This window comes from Suncus etruscus, chromosome 5, assembly GCF_024139225.1.
Source record: "Suncus etruscus isolate mSunEtr1 chromosome 5, mSunEtr1.pri.cur, whole genome shotgun sequence".
In the NCBI taxonomy this organism is placed as follows: domain Eukaryota; kingdom Metazoa; phylum Chordata; class Mammalia; order Eulipotyphla; family Soricidae; genus Suncus; species Suncus etruscus.
In genome coordinates this window covers 892,609-919,534 of record NC_064852.1, presented here as the reverse complement: position 1 = coordinate 919,534, position 26,926 = coordinate 892,609, and the positions used below count along the sequence as shown (strand labels likewise).

The window sequence follows — 26,926 nt, the reverse complement described above, 5'->3', positions numbered from 1 at the left end:
GTGGTAGGTTGTGAGCCGGCAGTGCCTTTCTGCCCGCCACCAGGAGCACCACAGACATCTATTCCTTGGATGCTGAAGTCACTCTGCTCTAAATCTGGAGCAGGAGACAGACGACCAGGGCTGGAGGGCAGCCAGGCAGATTGCGGGGAAAGGAGGAGAGGGGCCTGGCATCGGGCTCAGGGCTGCCATGTTGTGTCCCACTCACAGCCTGTGGGGTTCCCACTCGGTGCTTTTCCCTGCCTGTCTCCTGCCCCAGTAGGGCACCTGGTATGGCGGTGGTGCCAGGAAGCAGCTCCCACGGCGAGGTCACGGGGTGGGATGGGGCATGGAGAACCAGAGATGCCTTCTTACCCCCCCCCATGGAGAACCAGAGATGCCTTCTTACCCCCCCCCAACTCCCTAATCCACATCAGACAGGAACCATTATCCACCCTGTGGAGCTGATGAGCTGAGGCTCAAAGGAAGTGGCATCACACCCAGATACGTGACCCTAAATTCCCAAGCCCAGATTCAGAAACCCAGCGGGTATGACCCAGATCCCAGCGAGGCCCTGAGTCTGCTGCCTGTCCGGTCCAAGTGGGCTCAGTGGGAGAACTCGGAGCTCAGGCTGCCTCGAATGCTGAGAGAATGCTCCTGCTGACTAGACTTTATAAGCAATGCTTATAAGCAAGACTTGATTAAAAGTTTATGCAACGGGGCCAGCGCAATAGCGCAGTGGTAGGGCACTTGCCTTTTACTCGGCTAATCCAGGACAGACCTCGATTTGAACCCTGGTCCTCCAAGTCAGGAGTGATTTCTGAGCGCAGAGCCAGGAGTAATCCCTGAGCACTGCCAGGTGTGGCCCAAAAACAAACAAACAAAAAGTTTATGCTATTAAAAATTTTTTGGCTATACCCAACTGTGTTCAGTTCTATCTATATTCCTGGCTCTAAACTCGGGGATCATTCCTGGATGAGCCTAAATCAGACATTAAGTTTATTTCTTTATCTTTTTATTTTGTTATTTTTGGGTCACACCCGGTGATGCTCAGGGGTTACTCCTGGCTATGCGCTCAGAAATCGGTCCTGGCTTGGGAGACCATATGGGATGCCGAGGATCGAACTCTGGTTTGTCCTAGGTCAGCACATGCAAGGCAAATTCCCTACTGCTTGAGCCACCGCTCCAGCCCCAAGGCTGACTTTGTAAGTAAGTGTTGGCCCCTCACAGATGATGCTGCCATCCTGGTTTTTACCCTTGGAACTTGCAGCGGCCCTTCTCTCCCCTGTAGAGAAGCAAAATTGCGCTCTGGATAGAGTTGAGAGGGAAATCTTAGAAGAAGAGGCGGAGGAGCTCTGAATTCAATTTACATGAGCCGCATCTTCGCCCACAGATTCGTTTCTTCATTTGATTCTGGGCAAAGGGAAGGCTGCCATACCCTGGTTCTACTGAAAGCAAATCACTTAGATTTCTGTGTTCTGCTGGAAATCCTAGAATTGAAAATTGAAATCTTAAAAAAAATTTTTTTTTTAAAAACAATTCCATCCTTCTGCTGGGGGTGGGTGGGATTGCATTGCATAAAGTTCCAACACACACCTAAAGAATCACTTGCACTGGAACAGAGAGAAAGAGGGGGCCTCTCTAGGAAGTCAGGTCCCAATTTGGGAAAGGTGCGGGGGTGGAAAAGGGCTGGGGAAAGCCAAGTGATAGGTAGGAGTTAGCCTCAAGCCCTAGGCTTTTCCTTGGGTGGTGAGTTTGTGGTGCTTATTGCATCATTTAAAATAATAAATTCAGAGAGCAAAATGAAGCTGGCTCTGCCTGAAGTGAGATGGCAGTGTCTCGTGAACCAAAGAGGATGATTAATCTAATTTAATGAGACAGATCTACTTAGGGGAACAGACCAAGGTTTTAGTTTAAGTTGCAGGCATGCCTTTTCATGTCGCTATCCCCCTTTCTTTTTATTTTTTGGTTTTTAGGTCATGCCCGGGGGTTGCTCCTGGCTCTGCATCCAGATATTACTCCTGGCCTTGGGGGAACCCTATGGGATGCTAGGGATCAAACTCCAGTCGGCCAGATACAAAAGGCAAATGCCCTATCCACTGCGCTATGGCTTTGGCCCCATCCTTTCTTTTAAAACCTCACCTCTCATCTCCATTTCAGTACTGGGGTCTCCTCATACAAGGAAAGTCATTGAGTTTAGGGGGACTCTGGAGAGCCACTTGAGAGCCCTTGTTTCCTTCGAAGAGCAGAAGAACTACCTTCCAGAAAAAAGGGGTCCCTTAGACACAGCTGGTGCTGGCTGTGAGGCAACTAGCTAGGGTCCGGTGCTGGACAGTAAGGAGAGCAAAGGGAGAGAGCCTGTCATTGAGCTCAGCCCCACTAAACCCATAGTTCTTATGCCTGGAGCCCCAGTATGTTTAAAATTGTATGTCGGTATGACATACAGCTCCTGGGGTCTCCACTGCTGTGCCTGCCATGTCTGCTCCAAGCCCCATCTTGGACTCAGTTTTCTCATCTGTCACCTGGGAGTGACAACCCTTATCTCTAGAGGCTGAGGGAACAGCAAATGAGATAACTGAACAATTTTCCACTTCTCCCACATGGCACGTGCTGGGTAAAAAGCCTTGCTATGATGCTTTTTCTTGAAAGATCCCCCTGCCAACATTTTTCTTGACATTCCCACAGGGCCCAGCTCCAGGAAACATGCTCATGCCCTGTTTGCTGAGTGAACAGGAGAAGGTCATGCAATCTGAGGAGAGTGCTCTGGTCCTACCATGCTTCTGGTTCTTTTCGTGTCAGCCCCATAGTAGTTCCGGGATGGGTAAAGCTCCTCTCCCACCACCACTAACACCTCTGGCCGGTACCCCTTGGCTGAGCATTTTGAGGGGCTTCTGGCACTTGCCATAGGAGGTCCTCAAACAACATCACAGATGCACAGGGGTCTTTCTTGGCCAGCTATTCACTTCTTGAATGGGCAAGAATGCGGCTGGCACCAGAAGCTCCTTCTCCTTGACCATGGGACCTGCCTCGCCAGGTGAGAGCTCTTCTCCTGGGTGTGGGACCTCTTCAGGTGTGGATTCTTCTTTTCAGATTTCAAAACTTCTCCTCAGGTATGGGAACCTCTCAGGTATGGAGCCTTGTCTCAGGTATTGTACCCTCCTCCTCAGGTGTGTCACCTCTTCAGGCGTGGAAAATTCTCCTCAGGGTTGACATCTTCTCTTCAGGTATGGGAACTTCTCTTCAGACTTTGAAACTCTCCTCAGGTCTGGTGTTGTGTATGTAAACATTTTATGGGATTATTATGTCACTGACCCTACCCTGATAGGTGATTGTGCCCTACCCTAGGGTGTGACCTGGCATTCTGCCCCCACCCTAGGTGGTACCTGATTCTGCTTCCACCATTGGGTGGTACCTGATCCCACCATGGGTGGTACCTGATTCTGGGGGATAAAAACAAGGGTCTGTGGAAGGCGAGGGGCTTTTGGCAGGAACTGATGCTGAGGCTTTGGACTTCAGTCTTGTCCACCGAATAAAGCTAATATTTCCACAAGTCTGACTGTCTGTGAGCTGTTTACCTGCCGTTTCACCTCAGAACTGTCGGCTGGACAGGGTGGCAGACTCGTGCTCCGAGCTGGAGGGGAAAGGCCTCATCCTCCATCCCTCCATCAGTCAACCTCTTCAGGGGCTGACTTGCAACAGTCTGGGACTTTCTCTTCAGGTGTAGGTGATCCTGTCGGATCGAACCCTCTTTTTTCAGGTCTATTTGGGACCTGTGACTTCATGAGGCAGGCATAGAACCATCAGGCTCCGATAGGCTCTGATGTCCAGCTTACTGCTGATGGACCTTCCCCCTGTCATTCCCCTCAGGGTGGAAACAGCGGCACCGGCTCTGAGGGTGAGGGAAGGAGTCTTGGGCCGCGCCAGGCACTTCTTTCCCTTCTTTGGTCAGTCCTGTGATCCAGGGCATTGGTCTTTCACCCCTGCCTCAAACTCTGATACTCAATTCTACCAGCACTGTGATCATGGGCCATGGGAGTTTAGACAAATCACAATGCTCGTGAAACCTCCGGGTCCTCATGTTCCCCTTAGAAAATAGGGTCTGACATCCCCATTCAAGGGTCTGCTATGAGAATCAGCATCACCGTAGCACGCCCTGATTCCCAGCTCTGGCTATCCAGAATACGCTTTTCCCTGCTCATTCATGCTGGGTGCTGTGGAAGGCCCCGTGGGTCCCAGCCCTCAGGCCTGCTTGCGAGCACAAGCGAAAAGTAAGTGCTTTTCCTCATCTCTATGGCTTGGTGAGCAGCACCAAGACCCTGCCACACCCCTGCGGCCAGCACCGTGTCCAGCCCCTCGGAACCGCTTCCAGCGCGAGGCTGAAGAGGCAAACAAAGCCTGAGGAGCTAGTCAGCACTAACAATGGGCCAGATGGTAATGCGAGTTGGAAGCAATAAAACATGATAAATCGCTTCCTGCTGCTACTCCTGATCAATTTCAATATTTAATAATTTGTCGCCGCCTCCAGCCCCTCCTCTGAGCCCCCTCCGTGGGCCTTCAAGACAGAGAGAATAAAGCACCTCTTCGCTTTCCAAAGTGTCAGCGAAAGCCGCAGCTCACGGCCATGGCCACACGTGCCCGGTCCTGGAGAGGACCGTTAATCCGCTCACAGCTGCCAAGGCTGCCTGCTTGGCCGGCCCCCGGTCCCAGGGAAGCCTCAAGGGACCTCCCGAGGCAGGCACTCTGCCAGGCCGCTCACCTTGGTGCTCCTCGGGCGCTGGCAGTGCCTCGGTTCTGCTTTTGTAGAATCAGAACAAAGGGAGAGCTGTGGAGGAAGCGTGTGTGTGTGTGTGTGTGTGTGTGTGTGTGTGTGTGTGTGTGTGTGTGTGTGTGTTATCACCTTAAATCAGCACCAGTAAGATACAGCTACCCAGAGGCGCTTCAAGGAGGCTTTGCTACCTGCACACGCATACACACACGTGCGCACACACACACACACACACACACACACACACACACACGCACGCACACACAGAGCGGGAGTGGCTGGCACCTGCTTGCCAAAGAAGAAATGGAGTTCAGGGGGCCAAGTGGCTTTTCAGCTCCGTTTCCGCAGCAGGAGAGGCGGTCGGTGTGATTCTAACCCAGAGCTGCCAGGCTCCATTTCCAGCCGTCCCAGGGGAATCGCAGAAGCAAGGTCCTCCCTGGTTTCTTTCCACAGAGGGAGGGAAGCCCCGCAGACAGAGCAGGGAGCCCAGGTGCCGGGTCACCTGAGCCGGCGCTTACTCGGCTGTGAAATGAGAACTTCCCTGGTTCACAGGAACGATTAATGAGGGGGAAATGCATGGCGTCCTCAGTAATGTTGTGATGAGCTGGACAAATGTCAGGGACGGCTCTTAAGTCTGTTAAGGAAAATTCCCTCTGAGAGGAAGTGATCAGAAATGCAGCCACCCGAGGGGGGGTCCTCCCGTGGGGAGCCACACTGGCTGGAGGAGGAAGACCAGCCACAAATCCCTGGGGGTGGAGTGCAGCCCTGGACAGCTCCCAGCGCCAACCCAGTCTTTTTTGGGGGGAGGGGAGCACATCCCGAGGCATTCAGGGGGTCACTCCTGGCTCTGCGCTCAGAACTTGCTCGTGGCAGGCATGGGGGATGCTGGGATTCAAACCACAGTCTCTTGGATGCAACGCAAACACCCAGCAGCTGTGCTATCTCTCAGGCCTCCTCTTTTTTTATTTTAATAAATTTATTTAAGCACCATGATTAGGAGCATGTTTGTAGTTGGGTTTCAGTCATAAAAAGAACACCCCACTTCACCAGTGCAACTTTCCCACCACCAATGCCCCCAACTCCCTCCTCCCCCACCCACTGCCTGTATTCCAGACGGCATTCTACTTCTCTCACTCACTACTACAGTCAAGATAGTTGTCAGTGTAGTCATTTCCCTAACTGCACTCGCCACTCTTTGTTGCAAGCTTCATATAATGGCCAGTCCTTCCAACCCTCGTCTCTATTGTCTCTGAGTATTGTTACAAGAATGTCTTTTATTTTTCGTAAATCCCACAGATGAGTGAGACTATTCTGCATCTATCTCTCTCCCTCTGACTCATTTCACTCAGCATAATAGTTTCCATGTTCATTCATGTCTAGGAAAATTTCATGACTTTGTTATTCCTGATGGCTGCATAGTATTCCACGGTGTAGATAAACCACAGTTACCAAGTATTCTAGCAGTGGAATAAGAATGGGGTGGGGGGGGCGCACAATCGTGCAGCCAAAAAGGGTTCCTGAATCCACATGCAGTGGCATCTCTTAAGTGATGTCGGGCCAAGAGTCTAAACTTCCTTCCTCCTTCCTCCCAACAAGACCTTTCTCAAGAAGGAAGAGATGAGCCGCCCCCCCAACCTTTATGCAGCCCACAGCCCCGCGTACCTGAGTCCCGCTGGTCCAGCGTCATGGCGTTCCATCTCCGGGTGATGTCTATGTAGAGGATGTCCACCGCGGCCATAGAAAAGCTGCTGCTGCTCAGCTTACAGTTCCTGCGGCAGACAGGAGGGTGTGTCACTGAGGGACTCAGCCCAGCCTGAATTCAGGCCTTGGTGGCTTCTCCTAGACTCCAGGGCACCCCCCCACCACACCTCTGACTGGGAGGATGGAAGGTGAGAAGCTGTAAATGTGAGTTGACAATGAAACATGTGGGGAGCTGGAGTCTGGGGGTCAGTACGGCTGAAAGGGATGGAAAGTACAAGGACTTTAGCTGTGGGGGGCAAATCTCAAATTGAGTCTGGCTTTTTGCCATCTATAAGCTGGACAACCTTGGAGAAACTTATTCTCCCTGCTCCCTTGTTATTGGGCTTGACTCCCACGAAACACTGGGGTCAGTTTCTGCCCACACAGAAGGGAAGGGGGAGTCCACACTGCAAAGGATCCATCCTGTGTATGTGGGACATACACAGCCAACTGTCTCCAGACCCGTATGTGTTGGGGTGTGTGAGTGGGCCACTGGCAGCATTCAAGTGACTAGCCCTGGATTTTGTTTGTTTTTTGGGTCACACTCAGCAGCGCCTAGGGGTCACTCCACACTATGTGCTCAGAAATCGCTCCGGGCAGGTACAGGGGGACCATATGGGATGCCGGGGGATTCGAATCACCATCCTCCCTGGGTTGGTTGGTTGTGTGCCAGGCAAATGCTGTATTGCTGTGCTGTCTCTTCGGCCCCAACCCTGAAGTGTTTTGTTTTGTTTTGTTTTTTGTGGTTTTTTGGGTCACACCTGGCAGTGCTCAGGGGTTACTCCTGGCTCCATGCTCAGAAATTGCTCCTGGCAGGCACAGGGGACCGTATGGGATGCCGGGATTCAAACCAATGACCTTCTGCATGAAAGGCAAACGCCTTACCTCCATGCTATCTCTCCGGCCCCAACCCTGAAGTTTTTAATTTAAAAGTTTTAAGTGAAGATTCTGTGGTTTACAATCTTGTTAATAATGGTTTCTCATGCAGATAATTCAAAATCTCACCAAGCACCAATGTGCCCATCTCCTTCCTTCCAAAGATCCTAGTCCCTCTCCCTTTTAACCTTTTCCTCATCTCAGTTTTGTGTGGATCAGTTTTCCCGCTGTGTGGCCTTTGGCCCTTTGCTACTAACACACGAGATTGTCCTGCCTGATCCTCTCTCTCCTCTGACGAACTTCATTCAGCATGACGTGCTCTAGTTCCATCCATGTTGCCGCAAACGGCATGGCTTTGTTTTGTTCTTTCTTAGCGCTGTGAAGTATCCCAGTGTGTTTACGTACTATTGCTCTGGCCCTCTTCCACTACTTCCTTTTTATTTTGGTTTCTGGGCCACACCCAGCGGCACTCTGGGGTTATTCCTGGCTCTGTGCTGAGAAATTGCTCCTGGGGGCTGGAGAGATAGCACAGCTGTAGGGGATTTGCCTTGCATGCTGTTGACCTGGGAGAGACCAAGTCTATTCTCAACATCCCATATGGTTCCGAGCCTTCCAGGAGCGATTTCTGAGCATAGAGCCAGGAATAACCCCTGAACGCCGCTGAATGTGGCCCAGAAACCAATCAATCAATGAACTTTAAAAAAATTTTTATTTTAAAAAAGGGGTGGACTGGAGTGATAGCACAGTGGCATGGTGTTTGCCTTGCATGCAGCTGACTCAGGACAGGCCTCGGTTCGATCCCCGGCATCCTGTATGGTCCCCCCAAGCCAGGAGCAATTTCTGAGCACATAGCCAAGAGTAAACCCTGAGCACTGCTGGGTATGGCCCAAAAACCAAAATAAAATAAAAATAAAAAACAGAAATCAAGGGCCCGGAGAGATAGCACAGTGGCGTTTGCCTTGCAAGCAGCCGATCCAGGACCAAAGGTGGTTGGTTCGAATCCTGGTGTCCCATATGGTCCCCCGTGCCTTCCAGGAGCTATTTCTGAGCAGACAGCCAGGAGGAACCCCTGAGCACCGCAGGGTGTGGCCCAAAAACCAAAAAAAAAAAAAAAAAAAAACAGAAATCACTCCCTGGCAAGCTTGGGGAGACCATATGGAATGCCAAATATAAAACCCAAGCCTGTCCCGAGTTGGTCACGTGCAAAACAAATGCCCTACTGCTGTGCTATTGCTCCGGCCCTCTCTACCACTGCTTGAATGGTGATTGGCTATTGGGGATGTGTCCATATTTTGGCTATTGTACTAAGTGTGACGAACACAGCTGTACGGATTATATACTTCCAAATGGTTGTTTTTTATGTTCGGGGACAGTTGCAAAGAAGTGGTATTGCTCTGACCTGGGTTCTCGAGTGACCCAGGGGACACAAACAGGCTCTAACTGCAGCCATCACTGTCTCCTCATCCTGAAAGACCCACCGGATGAGCCCTGGGTGCCCCCAGGCCCCTTCCTGCACATCTGTCTATAAGTGGCTTTACACAGGCCCCAGATCAGTTGTAGGGAATCCGAACCTACTGGCCCAGTATGGCACCCAGGACTGGCACCTACTGGCCCAGGACACCTTGGGCAGGCTGAGGTAGCAGTGCCGGGGTGCAGCCCCACATCTTCTCTTGGTAATCTCAGGAAGAGGAGGAGGCAGGCCTTACAGCTCTAGGGGCATCCTTGATCTAGAGCACGGAGGCTGAGGTGCCCCTGGCCATGCCACAGAGGGCAAAGATATGCTTCCCCCATCTTCCCTCACCTGTCCTGGGCTTGGGAAGTGGGGAAAGAGAAAGTTTGGTGGGCACTTGGGCAGGCTCGCGGTGAGGTCCTGGAGCACTCGTGCTTCCTCCCATGTCTGGGGCTCTTTAGCTCTGGCTCTTCAGGAAAGACATAAAGCCCGCCCACAGGCTGTGTGCCCATGACCTGCCTTGCACTAGGGGCCTGCTTGGTCCCAGCCGATTCCCAGCTCCCTCCCCATCTCTCCACCCTTCCCACTTCCTGTCTCGGAGCCAACTTATGCCAGCTCATCTGGAGCTGCCCGGGATCAAGCTGGCCATACCTGGGTGCCCACGTGGTGCCGGTATTCTTGCCACGTGGTGCCGGTAGTGCCAGGCTCTGGCTGGGTTCAGACCAGAGGCAGCCAGACCCTGGGGCCAGCTCCTGCTCGTGAACAAGAGGGTGCCTGACGGGGCCCGAAGGGAAGCCCGGGGTCAGCTGAAGGGCAGTCGATGCTGCTTTGAGCTGTCTGAGCGTCACATCCATCTCCCTGACTCCCTGATAGTTTAAACAGCACTTTGATCTCCCTTTTGCTTCACTCCCTGGGTGGGAAGAGCTCCGTCAGGAGACTGATGGGTGCTTGGCAAGCTGCTGGGGGCCTCCCTGTCACCCGGATCCCTACTGATGGGGGGCCGGCACCTCCAGAAAGCTGCTCCATCACCAGGCATTTTCCATACCCACACCCCTCCTGCCTGTCTCCTCTTTGGTGCTTCTCCAGTCTCTATTTCTCACCCATCAGTCTGGAAGCACATCAGTGCATGCCAACAGCGTGTCAGTGGACACTAAGCTCTGCTGTCACCTGTCACTGACCTGGGCCATCTCTGTTGGGCTTGGCCAGAAACAGGACAAGCCCTCCCAACCCCCCCAAGGCTCAGGCCATCCACCTGGCTCCTTTCTAAGGCTTCTGTAGCCACAACCAGCCACTGGTTTGCTCTAATGATTCCAGCAGCGTTCTCTCTAGCCAACTGGCTCCCCGCAGGACACCGGTAACTTGCTTTGGGGTTTCAGTAGAATAAAAAGGGAAACAAACTTGACCCCTGGCACAGAGTTATTTCCTTTGCTGACAGGGAGAAAATAGAAGTGTCAAGGCTTTCTCAGAGGCCGTAATTTCCCACAGAGCATTTTCCATTTATCCTTGGAGCTTACCCCCCCCCTCCCCCCAGTGATGCCGAGAGTACAGCTGATGGCTTGATCTGCCGTGGATACAGGGGAAGGAGGGACCCGGGCTGGTGGTAGGACATGAGAAACGATTTCCAAGATGGTAGGCATATCCTCACACCAGCTATGTTCCAGGCCCCACCCTGTCCAGGATATTTTCTGTAGGCCTATAAGGGAGCCACTCTCAGACCCTTTTCTATATGACTTGAAAGTTGAGGCTTGGGAGAAGGGGTCCAATTTGCTGGGATCCACATTCAGCCCTCCCTGAAGGCCAAAGTAGGCTTTAGAAGCTGTGGAGAAACGTGGGAAGGAGGATCTGGGGCTGCAAGAAGACCAGATTCGAGATATAAGGTCGTGGCTGGGACTCTACTAGGCTAGAATCTCTGCAGAGACCATGGTGAGAATCTTGGGACTGGTGAGTAGGAAACATGAAGATCACAGCTCCTTGCTTCAACCCAGCATGCCCAAACTCTCAGTCTACTCAATAGGAAATGTTGCTACAGGGTAAGATTCTGGAGTAAATTTTTCATATACCATCCATCCATCATCCATCCACTCACACTTTGCCCATTTGCTCATCTGCCTGTTATTCTACTCTATCCATACATACACTTATCCATACGTCTGTGCTTCTGTGTATCCATCCATCCACCATCCATTCATCAATTATTCATCTGTCCGCCCATCCACCCACCCACCCATCATCCATCCATCCACCATTCCAATACATCCATCATATCTCCATCCATCCATCCACCATCACCCATTAGTCATCCATCTATCCACCCACTGTCCATTCATTCACCAACACATCATCTATCCACTCATTCATCCATCCACCCATCATCATCCATCTACCCGCACAGCCACTGTCTATCTGTCCATCTATCCATTCACCCACCAAGTAAGTACAGGCTCATCTTGTATCTAGAATGTGCTTGGGCAGCACTGAGAGCCCAGAGAGTGAGAGACACAGAGTGGAATGGAATCAGTCTTAGGCTCCATTTTGGAGGAGGGGAGCAGGCTGTCTGGGCAAAACTTGAGACATGGGTAGCTTTGGATCATGGGGACTGTTTCCCCTTTTGCCCCAGGAGATGGTGACTGAGGCATGTAAGAGCCAAGTCTTCAACAGATGAAAAATCCCCCCAAAATAGCAAATGAAAAGCCAGAGACATTCCTAGGCTAGCCATGAACAAGGCAAAAGTGTGCTTCGGACTTTGGAAGTGACTTGGAGCCTGTCCTGGTTTGTTGTGTGACCTTGCAATGGTGCTCAAACTCATAACTTCCCTGTCTGCACCATGAGGACACGGTCACCACCATCCAAAATACTGTCTGCTCAAGGGGGCATATGACAGCTCCCCCTACAGTCCTCATGATGGAGAGCCAGGATGAAAACCAAAATGTAACACAAATGTTCTTTTAAAACGCACAACAAGGCGATTTGGGTTTATCTAACTCGGGAGAGACGCTCACAAACCATTCTGTTTCCTTGGGAGCCCCCCACCCCTCAGCAGTCTGACTAGAAATGATCGTCCCCTCAATGACAACTGACATCTCACAGAAGTTTAGAAGCCAACCCTTTCCATGACACAAAAGCTGACTTAAGGAATTTCTTTTGTGTTTCTCCTTCCCCATGATAAAAGCTTCATTCTCCTGGAGAAGGTCCTATAAGGTGAAAGCTAACCCCTGATTGAGATCTATTTTTTTTGGTTTTGGTTTTGGGTCACATCCAGTGACACTCAGGGGCTACTCCTGGCTCTGAGCTCAGAAATCGCTCCTGGCAAGCTCGGGAGATCAACTAGGATGCTGGGATTTGAACCACGATCAGTTGTGGGTAGGCTGCATGCAAGGCAAACGCCTTACTATTGTACTATCTCTCCGACCCCTGAGACCAAACTGAGATCTAAACATCTAAGAATGGGTACACATTCTTTGAGTTTCTTATAATACTTGTATTTTTTTGCCAGCTTTTTTTTTTTTGGTTTTTGGGCCACACCCTGTGACGCTCAGGGGTTACACCTGGCTATGCGCTCAGAAATCACTCCTGGGTTGGGGGACCATATAGGACACTAGGGGATTGAACTGCAGTCCGTCCTAGATTAGCGCATGCAAGGCAGATGCCTTACCACTTGCACCACGGCTCGGGCTCAGGTTTTTTTTTCTTTTTATTGGATTTTTTTTTTGGTGGCTTTTGGGTCCCACCCGGCAGTGTTCAGGGGTTACTCCTGGCTCCATGCTCAGAAATTGCTCCTGGCAGGCACGGGGGACCATATGGGACGCTGGGATTTGAACCAATGACCTTCTGCATGAAAGGCAAATGCCTGAGGAGAAACTTCTTCTACGCCTATCTGCCTGTGCTTCTGAATCCCCGAAAGTTTTCTCAGAGGCCTTAGGAAGCGCACCCCCAAAAAACTGCATTTTGAAGCTGCTGAGTAAGTACTTTCTGGCTGCGGGGGTCACTGTCCAATAAGCTGAGGTCTCTGGCCTGTGGAGGCTCCGCCCTGCTGTGCCTTTGTTCACTCTGAGGACTGTCAACTAGAGGCAGCAGAAGAGCACGGCCACGCACTCTTTCTAACCAATGAACCCCACCACAACACGCAGGAAAAACCACACTACAAGCGTGACAATGGGGAAACCTCGCAGGCAAACACCTCCACAGAGAATGAAGATGAAAGCTCGGATGACCTAATAAATTCCAACCACCTGATTAACCTTTCAGATAAGGAGGGCCCGGAGAGATAGCACAGCGGCATTTGCCTTGCAAGCAGCCGATCCAGGACCAAAGGTGGTTGGTTCGAATCCCTGTGTCCCATATGGTCCCCCGTGCCTGCCAGGAGCTATTTCTGAGCAGACAGCCAGGAGTAACCCCTGAGCACCGCCGGGTGTGGCCCAAAAACCAAAAAAAAAAAAAAAAAAAAGCCTTTCAGATAAGGAGTTTAGAATAGAAATATGGAATATGTTCGTAGAACTCAAAAAAAGCATAGATCCATCTGAAGAGAACACAAAGACAGAAATCAGAAAACTCCAAACTGAAATAACAGATCTGAAAAACACGGTGGCTCAACTGAAAACCTCAATGGATAGCCTCGCCAACAGGGCATCAACAGCTGAGGAGAGAATCGGAGTACTGGAAGATGTGATGCAGAAAAACTCAACACAATTGGAAAAGAACCTTAAGACAAACGAACAGGCAATGGAAAAAGTACTCAAGGCATGCGAACAGATGAAAATAGAAGTCTTTGATAAACTCAACAGAAACAACATAAGAATCATTGGAGTCCCAGAAACCCAGGAAGGAGATCTCCAGGAAGAATCAACTGTCAAAGACATCATCAAAGAGATACTCCCAGAGTTAAAGACTACATGCAATCAAATCCTGCATGCCCGAAGAGTACCAGCTAAAAGAGACCCAAAGAAAAACATCCCAAGACATATCCTCGTTACAATAACAAATCCCATAGATAGAGATAGAATACTGAAAGCAGCAAGATCAAAAAGGGAAATTACATTCAAAGGAGGATCCCTAAGATTTACAGCAGACATGTCACAAGAAACTCTCAAGGTCAGAAGACAGTGGTGGGATATTGTGACAAGACTGAATGAAATGAATGCCTCACCGAGAATACTACACCAGGCCCGACTCATGTTCAGGTTTGAAGGAAGAATACAAAGCTTCATGGATAAACAACAGATCAGAAACTTCACAGATGAAAAAAGCAGCCTTAAAAGAAAAACTGACAGGTCTACTCTAAGACAAGAGAGACCAACAAACACAGCAAACATCTACAAAGATGACATTAAATCCTATGACAATCATCTCCCTTAATGTCAATGGACTAAATTCACCAATTAAAAGACGCAGAGTGGCAAAATGGGTCAAAAAGATGAATCCAACCTTCTGCTGCCTACAAGAAACACATCTGAATAGTCAGAACAAACATAGACTCAAAATCAAAGGAAATTCATCTAAGCAAACAACACCCTCAAAAAAAGCTGGGGTGGCCATATTAATATCTGATGACACCAACTTTATACTCAGAAAAGTGGTAAGGGACAAAGATGGACACTATGTACTAATCAAGGGATATGTGCAACAGGAAAAAATCAGACAATTAAATATATATGCACCCAATGAGAGACCAGCAAATTATCTAATACAATTTCTGACAAATCTGAAAGAAGAAATCAATAATAACACAATCATTGTGGGAGACCTCAACACGGCCCTATCAACACCTGATAGGTCAATCAGACTGAAACCCAACAAAAACATACTAGCCCTGAAAAGAGTTATGGAAGAAAGAGGACTAGTAGATATATACAGGACACTCCATCCCAAAAAACCTGGATACACATTCTTTTCCAATGTACATGGGTCATTCTCCAGAATAGACTACATGCTGACACATAAAACATACCTCCATAAAATCAAGAGGCTAGAAATCTTGCAGGCTACCTTTGCTGAACACAAGGCTCTGAAATTAGATGTGAACTACAAAACCACACAGAAGAAAAACTTTAACAATTGGAAATTAAACACCCTGCTACTGAACAACCAGTGGGTCTGAGATGAAATCAAAGAGGAAATCAAAACTTTCCTGGAAACAAATGATAACGAAGACACAAACTGCCAGAATCTATGGGACACAGCAAAAGCAGTCCTGAGAGGAAAATTTATAGCTCTACAAGCACACATCAGGAAGGAAGAAGGAGCATACCGAATAACTTAATGACGCAGCTCAAAAAATTAGAAAATGACCAACAAAAGGAACCAAAAATAGGGAGACAGAAGGAAATAACAAAGCTGAAAGCAGAACTCAATGAAGTGGAAAACCAAAAAACAATCTGAAAGATCAACGAAAGCAGAAGCTGGTTTTTTGAAAAAAATAAACAAGATTGATAGACCATTGGCAAAACTCACGAAAGAGAGAGAAATCTGATAACCCATATTAGAAATGAAAAGGGGGAGATCACGACAGAAATTGCAGAGATCCAAAGGGTAATCAGAGACTACTTTGAGAAACTTTATGCTACGAAACATGAGAACCTAGAAGAAATGGAAAAACTCTTGGACACTTATAACCTTCCACATTTAAGTAAGGAGGATGTAGCATATCTAAATACCCCCATCACTACTGAGGAAATTGAAACTGTAATCAAACATCTGCCCAAAAGGAAAAGCCCAGGCCCAGATGGTTTTCCTAATGAATTTTTTCAAATCTTTCAAGAGGAGCTACTACCAATCCTAGCCAAGTTCTTCCATGAAATTGAAAAAACGGGAACACTCCCAAACAGCTTTTATGAAGCCAACGTCACCTTGATACCAAAACCTGACAGAGATGCTGCCAAAAAAGAAAATTACAGACCAAAATCTCTGATGAATGCTGATGCAAAGATCTTCAACAAAATCCTGACAAATAGGATCCAATGCATCATCAAAAAGATCATACACTACGACCAAGTAGGTTTCATCCCAGGAATGCAAGGATGGTTTAACATTCATAAATCTATCAACATCATACACAACATCAACAACAAGAAAAATAAAAATCACATGATCATATCAATAGATGCAGAGAAAGCATTTGATAAGGTCCAACACTCATTCTTGATCCAAACTCTCAGCAAGATGGGAATGGAAGGAACCTTTCTCAATCTAGTTGAAGCCATCTACCACAAGCCAATGTCAAATATTATCCTCAATGGAGAAAAACTAAAAGCCTTTCCTCTAAATTCTGGTACAAGACAAGGCTGTCTGCTCTCACCACTCCTCTTCAACATAGTACTGGAAGTTCTTGCTATAGATATCAGGCAAGAAAAAGATATCAAGGGAATCCAGAAAGGAAAGGAAGAAGTCAAGCTCTCATTGTTTGCAGATGACATGATACTGTACTTAGAAAACCCTAAAGACTCTACCAAAAAGCTTCTAGAAACAATAGATTCATATAGCAAGGTGGTAGGCTACAAAATCAACCTACAGAAATCAATGGCATTTTTATACACCAATAATGATAGGGAGAATGGAAGTCAGGAAGGCAATCCCATTCACAATAGTGCCACACAAACTCAAATATCTTGGAGTCAACTTGACCAAAGACGTGAAGGACCTATACAAAGAAAACTATAAAGCCCTGCTCCAAGAAATAAGAGAGGACACACGGAAATGGAAACACATAACGTGCTCATGGATTGGCAGGATTAACATCACTAAAATGGCAATACTCCCCAAAGCATTATACAGATTTAATGTGATCCCCTTAAAAATACCCATGACATTCTTCAAAGAAGTGGATCAAACACTTATGAAGTTCATGTGAAATAATAAACACCCTCAAATAGCTAAAGCAGTCCTAGGGAAAAGGAAAATGGGAGGCATTACTTTCCCCAACTTTAAACTGTACTACAAAGCAATAGTTATCAAAACAGCATGGTATTGGAATAAAGACAGACCCTCAGATCAGTGGAATAGGCTTGAGTTCTCAGAGAACGTTCCCCAGACATACAATTACCTAATTTTTGACAAAGGAGCAAGAAATCCTAAGTGGAGCAGGGAAAATCTCTTTAAGTGGTGCTGGCAAAACTGGTTAGCCACTTGCAAAAAAGCGAACATAGACCCCCAGTTAACATCATGTACAAAAGTAAAATCCAAATGAATTAAAGACCTTGATATCAGACCAGATACCATAAGGTATATAGAACAACACGTCGGTAAAACACTCCATGACATTTGAGACTAAAGGCATCTTCAAGGAGGAAACTGCACTTTCCAAACAAGTGGAAGCAGAGATCAACAGATGGGAATACATTAAACTGAGAAGCTTCTGCACCTCAAAAGAAATAGTGCCCAGGATACAAGAGTCACCCACCGAGTGGGAGAAACTATTCACCCAACACCCTTCAGATAAGGGGCTAATATCCAAAATATACAGGGCACTGACAGAAGTTTACAAGAAAAAAAACATCTAATCCCATAAAAAAAATGGGGAGAAGTAATGAACAGACATTTTGATAAAAAAGAAATACAAATGGCCAAAAGGCCCATGAAAAAATGCTAATCACTAATCATCAGGGAGATGCAAATCAAAACAACTATGAGGTACCACCTCACACCCCAGAGATTGGTGCACATCACAAAGAATGAGAATAATCAGTGGTGGCAGGGATGTGGAGAGAAAGGAACTCTTATCCACTGCTGGTGGGAATGCCGTCTAGTACAGCCTCTATGGAAAGCGATATGGAGTTTCCTTCAAAATCTGGAAATTGAGCTCCCATTCGACCCAGCTATTCCACTCCTAGGGATATACCCTAAGAACACAAGAATACAATACAAAAACCCCTTCCTCACACCTATATTTATTGCAGCACTATTCACAATAGCCAGGCTCTGGAAACAACCAAGATGCCCTTCAACAGACGAATGGCTAAAGAAACTGTGGTACATATACACAATGGAATATTATGCAGCCGTCAGGAGAGATGAAGTCATGAAATTTTCCTATACATGGATGTACATGGAATCTATCATGCTGAGTGAAATAAGTCAGAGGGAGAGAGAGAGATGCAGAATAGTCTCACTCATCTATGGGTTTTAAGAAAAATAAAAGTCATTTTTATAACAATCTTCAGAGACAATGAGAGGAGGGTTGGAACACCAGCTCACTCCATGAAGCTCACCACAAAGAGTGGTGAGTGCAACTATAGAAATAACTACACAGAGAACTACCATAATCATGTGAATGAATGAGGGAACTGAAAAGCCTGTCTGGAGTACAGGTGGGGGTGGGGTGGGATGGAGGGAGATTTGGGACATTGGTGGTGGGAATGTTGCATTGGTGAAGGGGATGTTCTTTACATGACTGAAACCTAATCACAATCATTTATGTAATCAAGATATTCAAATAAAGAAGGAAAAAATACTTTTGTAATTTTTTTTTTTTTTTTTTTTGGTTTTTGGGTCACACCCGGCAGTGCTCAGGGGTTATTCCTCGCTCCATGCTCAGAAATTGCTCCTGGCAGGCACGGGGGACCATATGGGGTGCCGGGATCTCCTGTGTGAAGGGCAAACGCCTTACCTCCATGCTATCTCTTCGGCCCCATACTTTTGTAATTTAAAAAAAACTGGGGAAGGAAAACATCTTTCAATTTCAATTTATGGGCTTAAGTTCTTGACCATTACATTCCATTTTTCATAGACTGCTCTAGAACTTTTTTGTTAAAATACTGGATGCAATGTTGGTTAGAAATAAAAATATAAAATTTAAGGAAAAAAAAAACAAAAAGAAAGCAAACGCCTTACCTCCATGCTATCTCTCTGGCCCCTTATTGGATAATTTTATTTTGAATTTCTCCTTAACTGAGTAAGTTATCTATCTTCCCATATATTTGAATTTTCTTTGCTATAATATGTTTGATTTGATAAAAGAAAGCATTTTACATGGAGCTTAAGCAAATTATTCAATATTATTTCTTTTTTTATTTTATTTTATTTTATTTTTTTAATAGTGCAAAGATTTATATTTTATTTTTTTTATTTAAACAACTTTATTACATACATGACTGTGTTTGGGTTTTAGTCGTGTAAAGAACACCACCCATCACCAGTGTAACATTCCCATCACCAATGTCCCAAATCTCCCTCCTCCCCACCCAACCCCCACCTGTACTCTAGACAGGCTTTCTATTTTCCTCGTACATTCTCATTATTAGGATAGTTCAAAACATAGTTATTTCTCTAACTAAACTCATCCCTGTTTGTGGTGAGCTTCATGAGGTGAGCTGTAACTTCCAGCTCTTTTCTCTTTTGTGTCTGAAAAGTTATTATTGCAAGAATGTCATTCATTTTTCTTAAAATCCATAGATGAGTGAGACCATTCTGTGTCTTTCTCTCTCTCTGACTTATTTCACTCAGCATGATAGATTCCATGTACATCCATGTATAGGAAAATTTCATGACTTCATCTCTCCTGACAGCTGCATAATATTGGATTCTGTATATGTACCACAGTTTCTTTAGCTATTCATCTGTTGAAGGGTTATCTTGGCTGTTTCCAGAGTCTTGCTATGGTAAATAGTGGTGCAATGAATACAGGTGTAAGGAAGGGATTTTTGTATTGTATTTTTATGTTCCTAGGGTATATTCCTAGGAGTGGTATAGCTGGGTCGTATAGGAGCTCGATTTCCAGTTTTTGGAGGAATCTCCATATCGCTTTCCATAAAGGTTGAACTAGATGGCATTCCCACCAGCAGTGGATAAGAGTTCCTTTCTCTCCACATCCCCGCCAACACTGCTTGTTCTCATTCTTTGTGATGTGTGCCAATCTCTGGGGTGTGAGGTGGTACCTCATAGTTGTTTTTATTTGCATCTCCCTGATGATTAGTAATGTGGAGCATCACTCAGTTTTTTTTAAAAAGGCGGTTGCCATCCCAGGCACAGACTCACAAGTTCAAAAAGAGATGATCACAGAAGAGATTTCTCGAGTTACTAAGGAGTTAACAATTGAGGGGGAGGACAGGCCCCTTATGCTTCTGTTCCAGAACCTTCTAAGACATCATGTTGTTTCTCAGACACTAAAGCCCCCCCACTGTGAACCGTTATGAAGCGTATTAATATCTCCTTAGGAGAAAAGAGAGCAGAAGAGACAGAGTTTGAAAGAGAGCAGGATCAGAGGCCCCGAGGGGGGGGGCGTGTGTGGAAAGTGGGGGACATTCTCTGGAGGGCCAGGCCTGCGTCCAGCTGATGTTTTGGGCTAGGGAAAGCCGCCTTCGATTCCTAGAAATAAACCAGGCTAGTGGCTTAATACTGGGTAGAGAAAACAAAACGTGCAGAACTATGCTAAGGATTCATTTGAAATAGCATTCTTCAGGAATTAGGGGGTGCCCTCCCAAATTAGGGGTCCAGGGGGAAAGAAAATAACAAAGTACATTTCCCTCAAAGTGAGCTGTCATCCTGCTTTCGAATAATTTTTCATCTCTCCGAGGAAGGGAAAGTTCCACACCCCAGCAATTATTATGAAACAAAAAAAAGGAAAGGGAGTAGGGTGGGGGGCGAGAGGCACTTTAATTCATGGTAATATGTGCTACTCTGATGTGCCTCCTGAGGAAATGACAGGAAAAGCTGGTTCGAGCGAGAGTTAAGTCTAGACAAGGGACCGACAGTTCATTACTTCTCATTTCTTGCTGGAAAAGGGAAAAAATAGAAGGGGGCCAGACTGGTATTAGCATAATTCACTCCTAAAACTGCTGATCTATGCAGCGCATCAGGGAGAGACGGTCACCACGAAGTGAATTCCACCAGAATATTTATGATTTTGTTTCCCCCAGTTCCCTTCAAGGAGCCTGTGCGAGAAAGGGAGGGCAGAAAAGATGAAAGTCAAGTTTGACCTGTGTGTGTGTGTGTGTGTGTGTGTGTGTGTGTGTGTGTGTGTGTGTGTGTGTGTGTGTGTGTGTGTGTGTGTCAGAAAAGATGAAAGTCAATTTGACCTGGGGGTGTGTGTGTGTGTCCACATGAGACGGGCTGTCTTTCTTGCCCCATAAAGCTGTGCTCCTACACAGTGCTCCTACGTAGGGCCCTGGATCCATTGAACACGTGGCATCAATAGAATTAATTCATTATGAAGCAGGATTTAAGCTGACGGGGAAAATGGGGAGAAGCGAGTCCTTAGCAAGAGAAAGTACCCGCCGGTGAAAGGAACTGGCGAGGCTGAACACGCTCAGATAAGCGAGCCTCATCCTTCACGATTAAGTTACTGTTGGGATCTCTTAGTACATTTTAAGAGGGGAAAGAAAAATCTATTAACGGGACGCCATGCTGTAGAGACGTTTTTCGCCCTCCACGCCTGCATTCGTAAGCAGTTGGGGCTGGACAGAGGTGCATCTGGCTGGTGGTGGGGAAAGGGGTGTCTGTCCCTTTTTGTTTCGGGGATGTCACTGCACTCCACGCAGAGCCTGAACTCAGACTGGGAATGGAGGCTCAGGGACCGAAGAGGCTCCAGCAGCACAAAAATTGGTTTTTCATGCAAATGTCCTTAATTATGGAGAACAAAGGGATGAGAAATCATCAAGACTATCACATAGAGACAGATTTACGGCCATATTTTTGACATCATCTGGTGCCAGTCTGCGAGCGTTTCAGGAATCCTCTTGATCAGTCCTATTTGCTCTTGAGGTTACGGGGCACAGTGGGTGGGTGTTGGGGGGTGGTCAAGAGCCTGCCTCCTGCCACCCCTACACCCGTCCACTGTGCTCTCTGCCCACAGTCATGCTCTGATGCAACCTTTTCTTCAGGCTTGAGAGACAGGACAGTACAGTGAGTATTGGTCTTGTCTCGCACTTGGCTGACCTGGGTTCGATCCCTGCTGCCCCTGTGGCCCAGGCATGCTCCCTGAGTGAAGAGTCAGGAGTAAGCCCTCCGCACTGCGAGCAGTGGTGCAAAAGCCAAAACCAAATTTGCTTTCCAATTTTAGTGTATGTGCTGCCGAAGTGGGAATGACAAATTCGTTTTCTGAATGGCCAATGATTTGATACCAGGTCTGGAACACCACATTTCTTGGGGGTGGGTGAAGCAAGTTCTCTTCCAGGGAAGGGGAAGGAGGTTGAGCTCTGCAGCCCTCTGCACTGCCTCAGGACTTTCCAGTGTTCAGGACTCCTGCTGGCTGAAATGTGTGCTCTGGGTTAGTGGCATTTTTTAAGACATTTCTTTTTGTTTGTTTATTTGTTTGTTTTATTTTGGGTCACACCTGGCAGCGCTCAGGGGTTACTCCTGGCTCTACGCTCAGAAATCACCCCCCAGCAGGCTCGGGGGACCATATGGGATGCCGGATTCGAACCACTGTCCTTCTGCTTCTAAGGCAAACGCCTTACCGCTGTGCTATCTCTCCGGCCCCTTTTTAAGGCATTTCTGTTAGGAAGCGTCTCTCTTTCTATGTCTCTTGGTCTGGATGAAAAGGGGTCCTGCCCAGACTTCTAGCCTGGAATTGACGGGATCCATTCTTGGGCTCTGCCCATGGCCCACACAAAGCATCCCACTTCCCTTCTCCTCTGGTTTTCAACTCAAGACTTCACCGGTAAAGTTTGGCTTCCACCTCAGGCTGCAGAATGTGACCGAGCAGTAAAACTGTGACAGAAACCACAGTAACCCAGTGTAGGTGTTTCTTTGAGGTGTTACATATACACAATCCAGGCACCCAGGAATTTCACTCCCATTTCTTTAAGGCCGCTGATTCAGAGAAAGGTCATTCAAGGCTAGTCGGTGGCCCTGGCTTGTCCTCAGAGTGGCCAGGAGGATTGAGACATGCAGTTTCATTCATGAAATGTGTCACCCCAGTAGATGGAGGGAGTGGCAAGGGCCTGAGACAGTCCAGGGGAAGAGTGCTTTCCTTGTATGCAGCACACCTACGATCATCCCCCTCGCCCCACATGGTCCTCTGAGTGCACCAAGAGTGATACCTGAGCGTAGAGTCAGGTGTAAGCCTTGAGCACGGCTGAGTGTGGCCCCAAATTAAAACACAAGCAAATAAAAGGGATGGAGGGGCATCCCTATGGCAACATAGGTTGCCAGGGGCTGCAAACGAGTCCTTTTAGTTCCTTTTAGCTTCTTAAAAATGCTTTTAAGGGGCCAGAGCAATAGCACAGCGGTAGAGAATTTGCCTTGCACACGGCCATGAGGGACGGACCTGGGTTCAATCCCTGGTGTCCCATATGTTCCCCGAGCCTGCCAGGAGGGATTTCTAAGCACAGAGCCAGAAGTAATCCCTGAGCATGGCTGGGTGTGCCCTTCTCCAAAAAATGCTTTCAAACTGTATACACTCCATAACACATATGTCAGAACAAATAATTGAACCAAGTTAAACGACCAACTGAGTGATTTCACTTTGATACTTTGGAATGGTGTGTCTATTGCTATCTGCCACAATTTCCTAAATCTCTGTGAGGGGCTGGGTCCAACGAGAGCACATCTGGACAGTTTCAGGAGCACAAGTCCATCTAACTCCGTGGGGTTAAGGACTTACTTCAAGGTGGCCCTGAATCAATGACGGGCCCATAGTGTAAGGCCCGGAATGCTGCCATGACATAAGGTCAGAAATTCAGCCTCCACACAAGACTATTCTGTGCTGGGTCCAGTGCCAGAGAAGACTCTCCCAGAGCAGGGCAGCCAGGTCTACGTGAACCACTAGAGTTGGGACTGGACTCACTGACCTGATGAAGGTACGGAAGCCTGTTGGTCCCAACTTCATGGTTCCCTTGATTCCCAGGAAGCGGATGAAGAGGTTGGCCATCCGGTCCACCAGGCGCAGGTAGTTGAACTGTTTGGCGTATTTGGGGAACACTTGCTTGAGGCAGATGGTGGGTAGCTGGGACTCGAAGTTGGAGGGCCCGTTGGGAGCGCTGGCCAGCTCACTGTCACCGTGGTCTTCCCCTGCTGTGGAGAGCTGCTTCGACTGCTCGGACTGCTTCGACCTGGGCACACAGCGAAGGCAAGAGAGAACCATTATTCTACGAAGGTCTTCCCAGGACCCTGGGCTGACCCCTTTCCCTGGCAGGGTTTTCCATCCCTTGTAGCCTCCTGGGGGTGGTGGGTTCTGGTTCTGGTCCATTGTACAGACCAGAAGATGGAGGAAGTGACTGGCCCAAACTCATAGTCAGAGCTCAGAACAGATCTGGGGCTGACACCCAGAGCAGAGGGTGGCCTTGACACGGTGCCTCTGCTTCCGCCCCAGCTCCCCACTCAGGGAGCTGCACTGAGATTTGAGAGAACACCCTGCTATGGCTTGATTTCAAACTTCTACTTATGGGGAGTAATTGAATAATTAGGAAATAGAAAAATCTCATCGAGAGCTGGCCAAGAGCCATCAGCTCCGTCCCGAGATTCATTTGCAGCTAACCCACTTGGGGACAGGGCTTCACAACACTTCCTGACTTCACTGGTTTTCTCTTACTATTTCCTTCCTTCCTCCCTCCCTACATTCCTTCCTTCCTTCTTCCCTCCCTCCCTCCCTTCCTTCCTCCCTCTTTTCCCTTCCTCCTTCCCTTCTTCCTTCCTTCCTTCTTTCCTTCCCTTCTTCCTTCCTTCCTCTAATTCCTTCTCTTCTTTCTCTTCCTTCCTTCTCTCTCTCTCTCTTTCTTTCTGGCTTGGGAGACCATATGGGATGCTGGGGGATCAAACCACAGTCCATCCTAGGCTAGCACGTTCAAGGCAAGCACCCTACCACTTGCGCCACCGCTCTTACTATATTCTTATTTGCAGTTTCTTATTTGCAACTCGTATTCCCACTCCCACCCACCCCCAAGTCATCACCTCCTGTGGTTCCTTAGTTGTTGGCGATCCCTAAAATGATTCTACTCTGGCCCAGCAGCTACTAATGACTCAGGGACCAGCCTCTGACTTGGGAATGCACCTCCCAGCCCCATACAGGCGACTTAACCTTGGGGTGGCCACAGGTACCTCAGACCCCCATGGGAATTTGCCCTGCCCCCTGGAGTCTGTCAGAGACTTAAACAAGAAATATCTGGATCCCTGTCCCCGTCAACTTCCTCAGCTCTCACCGTGCACTTGATCTCTTTCATGCTCCCCAAAACCAGCTCCACCACTGTCACAGTCCCATTCAGGACTATAGCCACGAGTCCTCCCATTCTAGCTTGACCAGATATTCATCGGTCTGGCTGGTCATTCATCTGTCTGCCTATCCATCCATCCATCCATCCATCCATCCATCCATCCATCCATCCATCCATCCATCCATCCATCCATCCTGCCATCCATCCATCCATCCTGCCATCTATCCTTTCCATCTATTCTTCCATTCATCCGAACTTCCATCCATTATTCACTCATCCATACATCCATCCATCATGCCAACCATTCTTCCCACCGCACCCACATCATCCCCTCTAAACCTGCTTGGCCCACCCCCTTGCTCTGCCTTTGGTGCCCTCCCCAACCCATCCCCATAAAATCCTCCAATTCTAAAGTCCAGATTCATGGTTCTGGTCCTTAAGACCACACCTAATTTCACCTCCACTTCATGTCCTACCACTGCCGTACAGACACCTACTTCCCTCCAAGGCCAAGGGTGCTCCCTGCTTCCCTGTCCACTCCCTCATTTCCTGAGCTAGAACTGAGTCTGGTGCTGCCTCTTGGTTCCTGAATCCAGGAACACAGGGCTCTGGGCTTCACTTCCTGCATCTTCTCGCTGCTCTTCCCTCTGTAAGGATCATGGCCCCCACACTCCCACTTCCGAGCAGGTGTCCTCACTCACACATGCTCTCTGCAGCCTTGGTGGCGCTTCTTATGCTGGAAGTCTGCCACACTCTGTCTTGGTTTGGATAGTTGGCTCAGAGCCCACCGGTAACTCTGCATGTTCCGTGCCCACTGCTGTCCTTGCTGCTCCTTTGTGCTCTGCCTTGCTGTACTGCCTCTGCTTGAACTGACAGGGGGACAAAACCACCTTTCCAACTCTCCGTCACTGCCAGACAGGGTTCAGGGAGGACACCCAAGGGGACATCTGGCTTTTAGGGCAAGGGAAGCCTCAGAAAAAAAAAATAGAAAGGATGGGATCCTTTGTGTCTTGGAAGCACTCTTATTTTATTTTTTTGGGCCACACCCTGTGGTGCTCAGGGGTTACTCCTGGCTGTCTGCTCAGAAATAGCTCCTGGCAGGCACAGGGGACCATATGGGACACTGGGATTCGAACCAACCACCTTAGGTCCTGGATTGGCTGCTTGCAAGGCAAATGCCGCTGTGCTATCTCTCCGGGCCCTTATTGTTTTTATTTTTATTTTTTGTGTGTGTGTGTGTGCGTGCGTGCGTGCGTGCGTGCGTGTGCGTGTGTGTGTGTGTGCGTGCGTGCATGCGTGTGTGTGTGTGTGTGTGTGTGTGTGTGTGTGTGGTTTTGGGTCACACCCGGCAGTGCTCAGGGGTTTTTCCTGGCTCCGTGCTCAGAAATCGCTCCTGACAGGCATGGGGGACCGTATGGGATGCCGGGATTCGAACCTTCTGCATGAAAGGTAAATGCCTTACCTCCATGCTCTCTCTCCGGCTCCTTTTTAAATATTTTTTAAAATTAATTTGTTTTTTCTTTAGGCCCCACCTATCCAAACCAAGACAGAGTGTGGCAGACTTCCAGCATAAGCAGTACTCAGGGCTTCCTTCTGGCTCTGTGCTTAGGGATCACTCACTCTAGCCAGTGCTTTGGAAACCATATACAATGCTGGAAATTGAAACAGGGTCGGACTATGCAAGGTGAGCGCCTTAACCCTCTCTCTGGTGACCTGCCGGCTCTTCCCAGTGTGAAAGGTTGGCAGGGAAGAACATGCTTGACAGCTACACTGAAGGGGTCTTTGCTGTCTTTTTCCTGTGGACCCATCTAGCTGCTAATAAGGAGAAACTGCAAGATGAAGACAACCCAGAAGGCCTCTTTTCACAGAAACAAGAACATGGACTTGGGGCCAGAGCTATAGTACAGCAGACTGGGCATTTGCCTTGCATGTGACTGACCCAGGTTCGATCCCTGGCATCTGTAGAGTCCCCTGAGCCTGCCAGAAGTGATTTCTGAGCTCAGAGCCAAGAGTAACCCTCTGAGTGCTGCTGGGTGTGGC

General features: G+C 48.1%; 1 protein-coding gene across 1 annotated transcript in view; it reads right to left on the bottom strand.

The window, feature by feature from the left end:
• Positions 1–26,926, bottom strand: part of TTLL11 (tubulin tyrosine ligase like 11) — a 235,151-nt gene that overhangs the window by 17,999 nt on the left and 190,226 nt on the right. Inside the window, exons 7-8 of the mRNA XM_049773069.1 lie at positions 23,528–23,788; positions 6,404–6,510 (exon numbers count right to left, since the gene is read on the bottom strand). Of these exons, the coding sequence (XP_049629026.1) occupies positions 6,404–6,510; positions 23,528–23,788 (368 nt within the window). The remainder of the gene's footprint in view (positions 1–6,403; positions 6,511–23,527; positions 23,789–26,926) is intronic.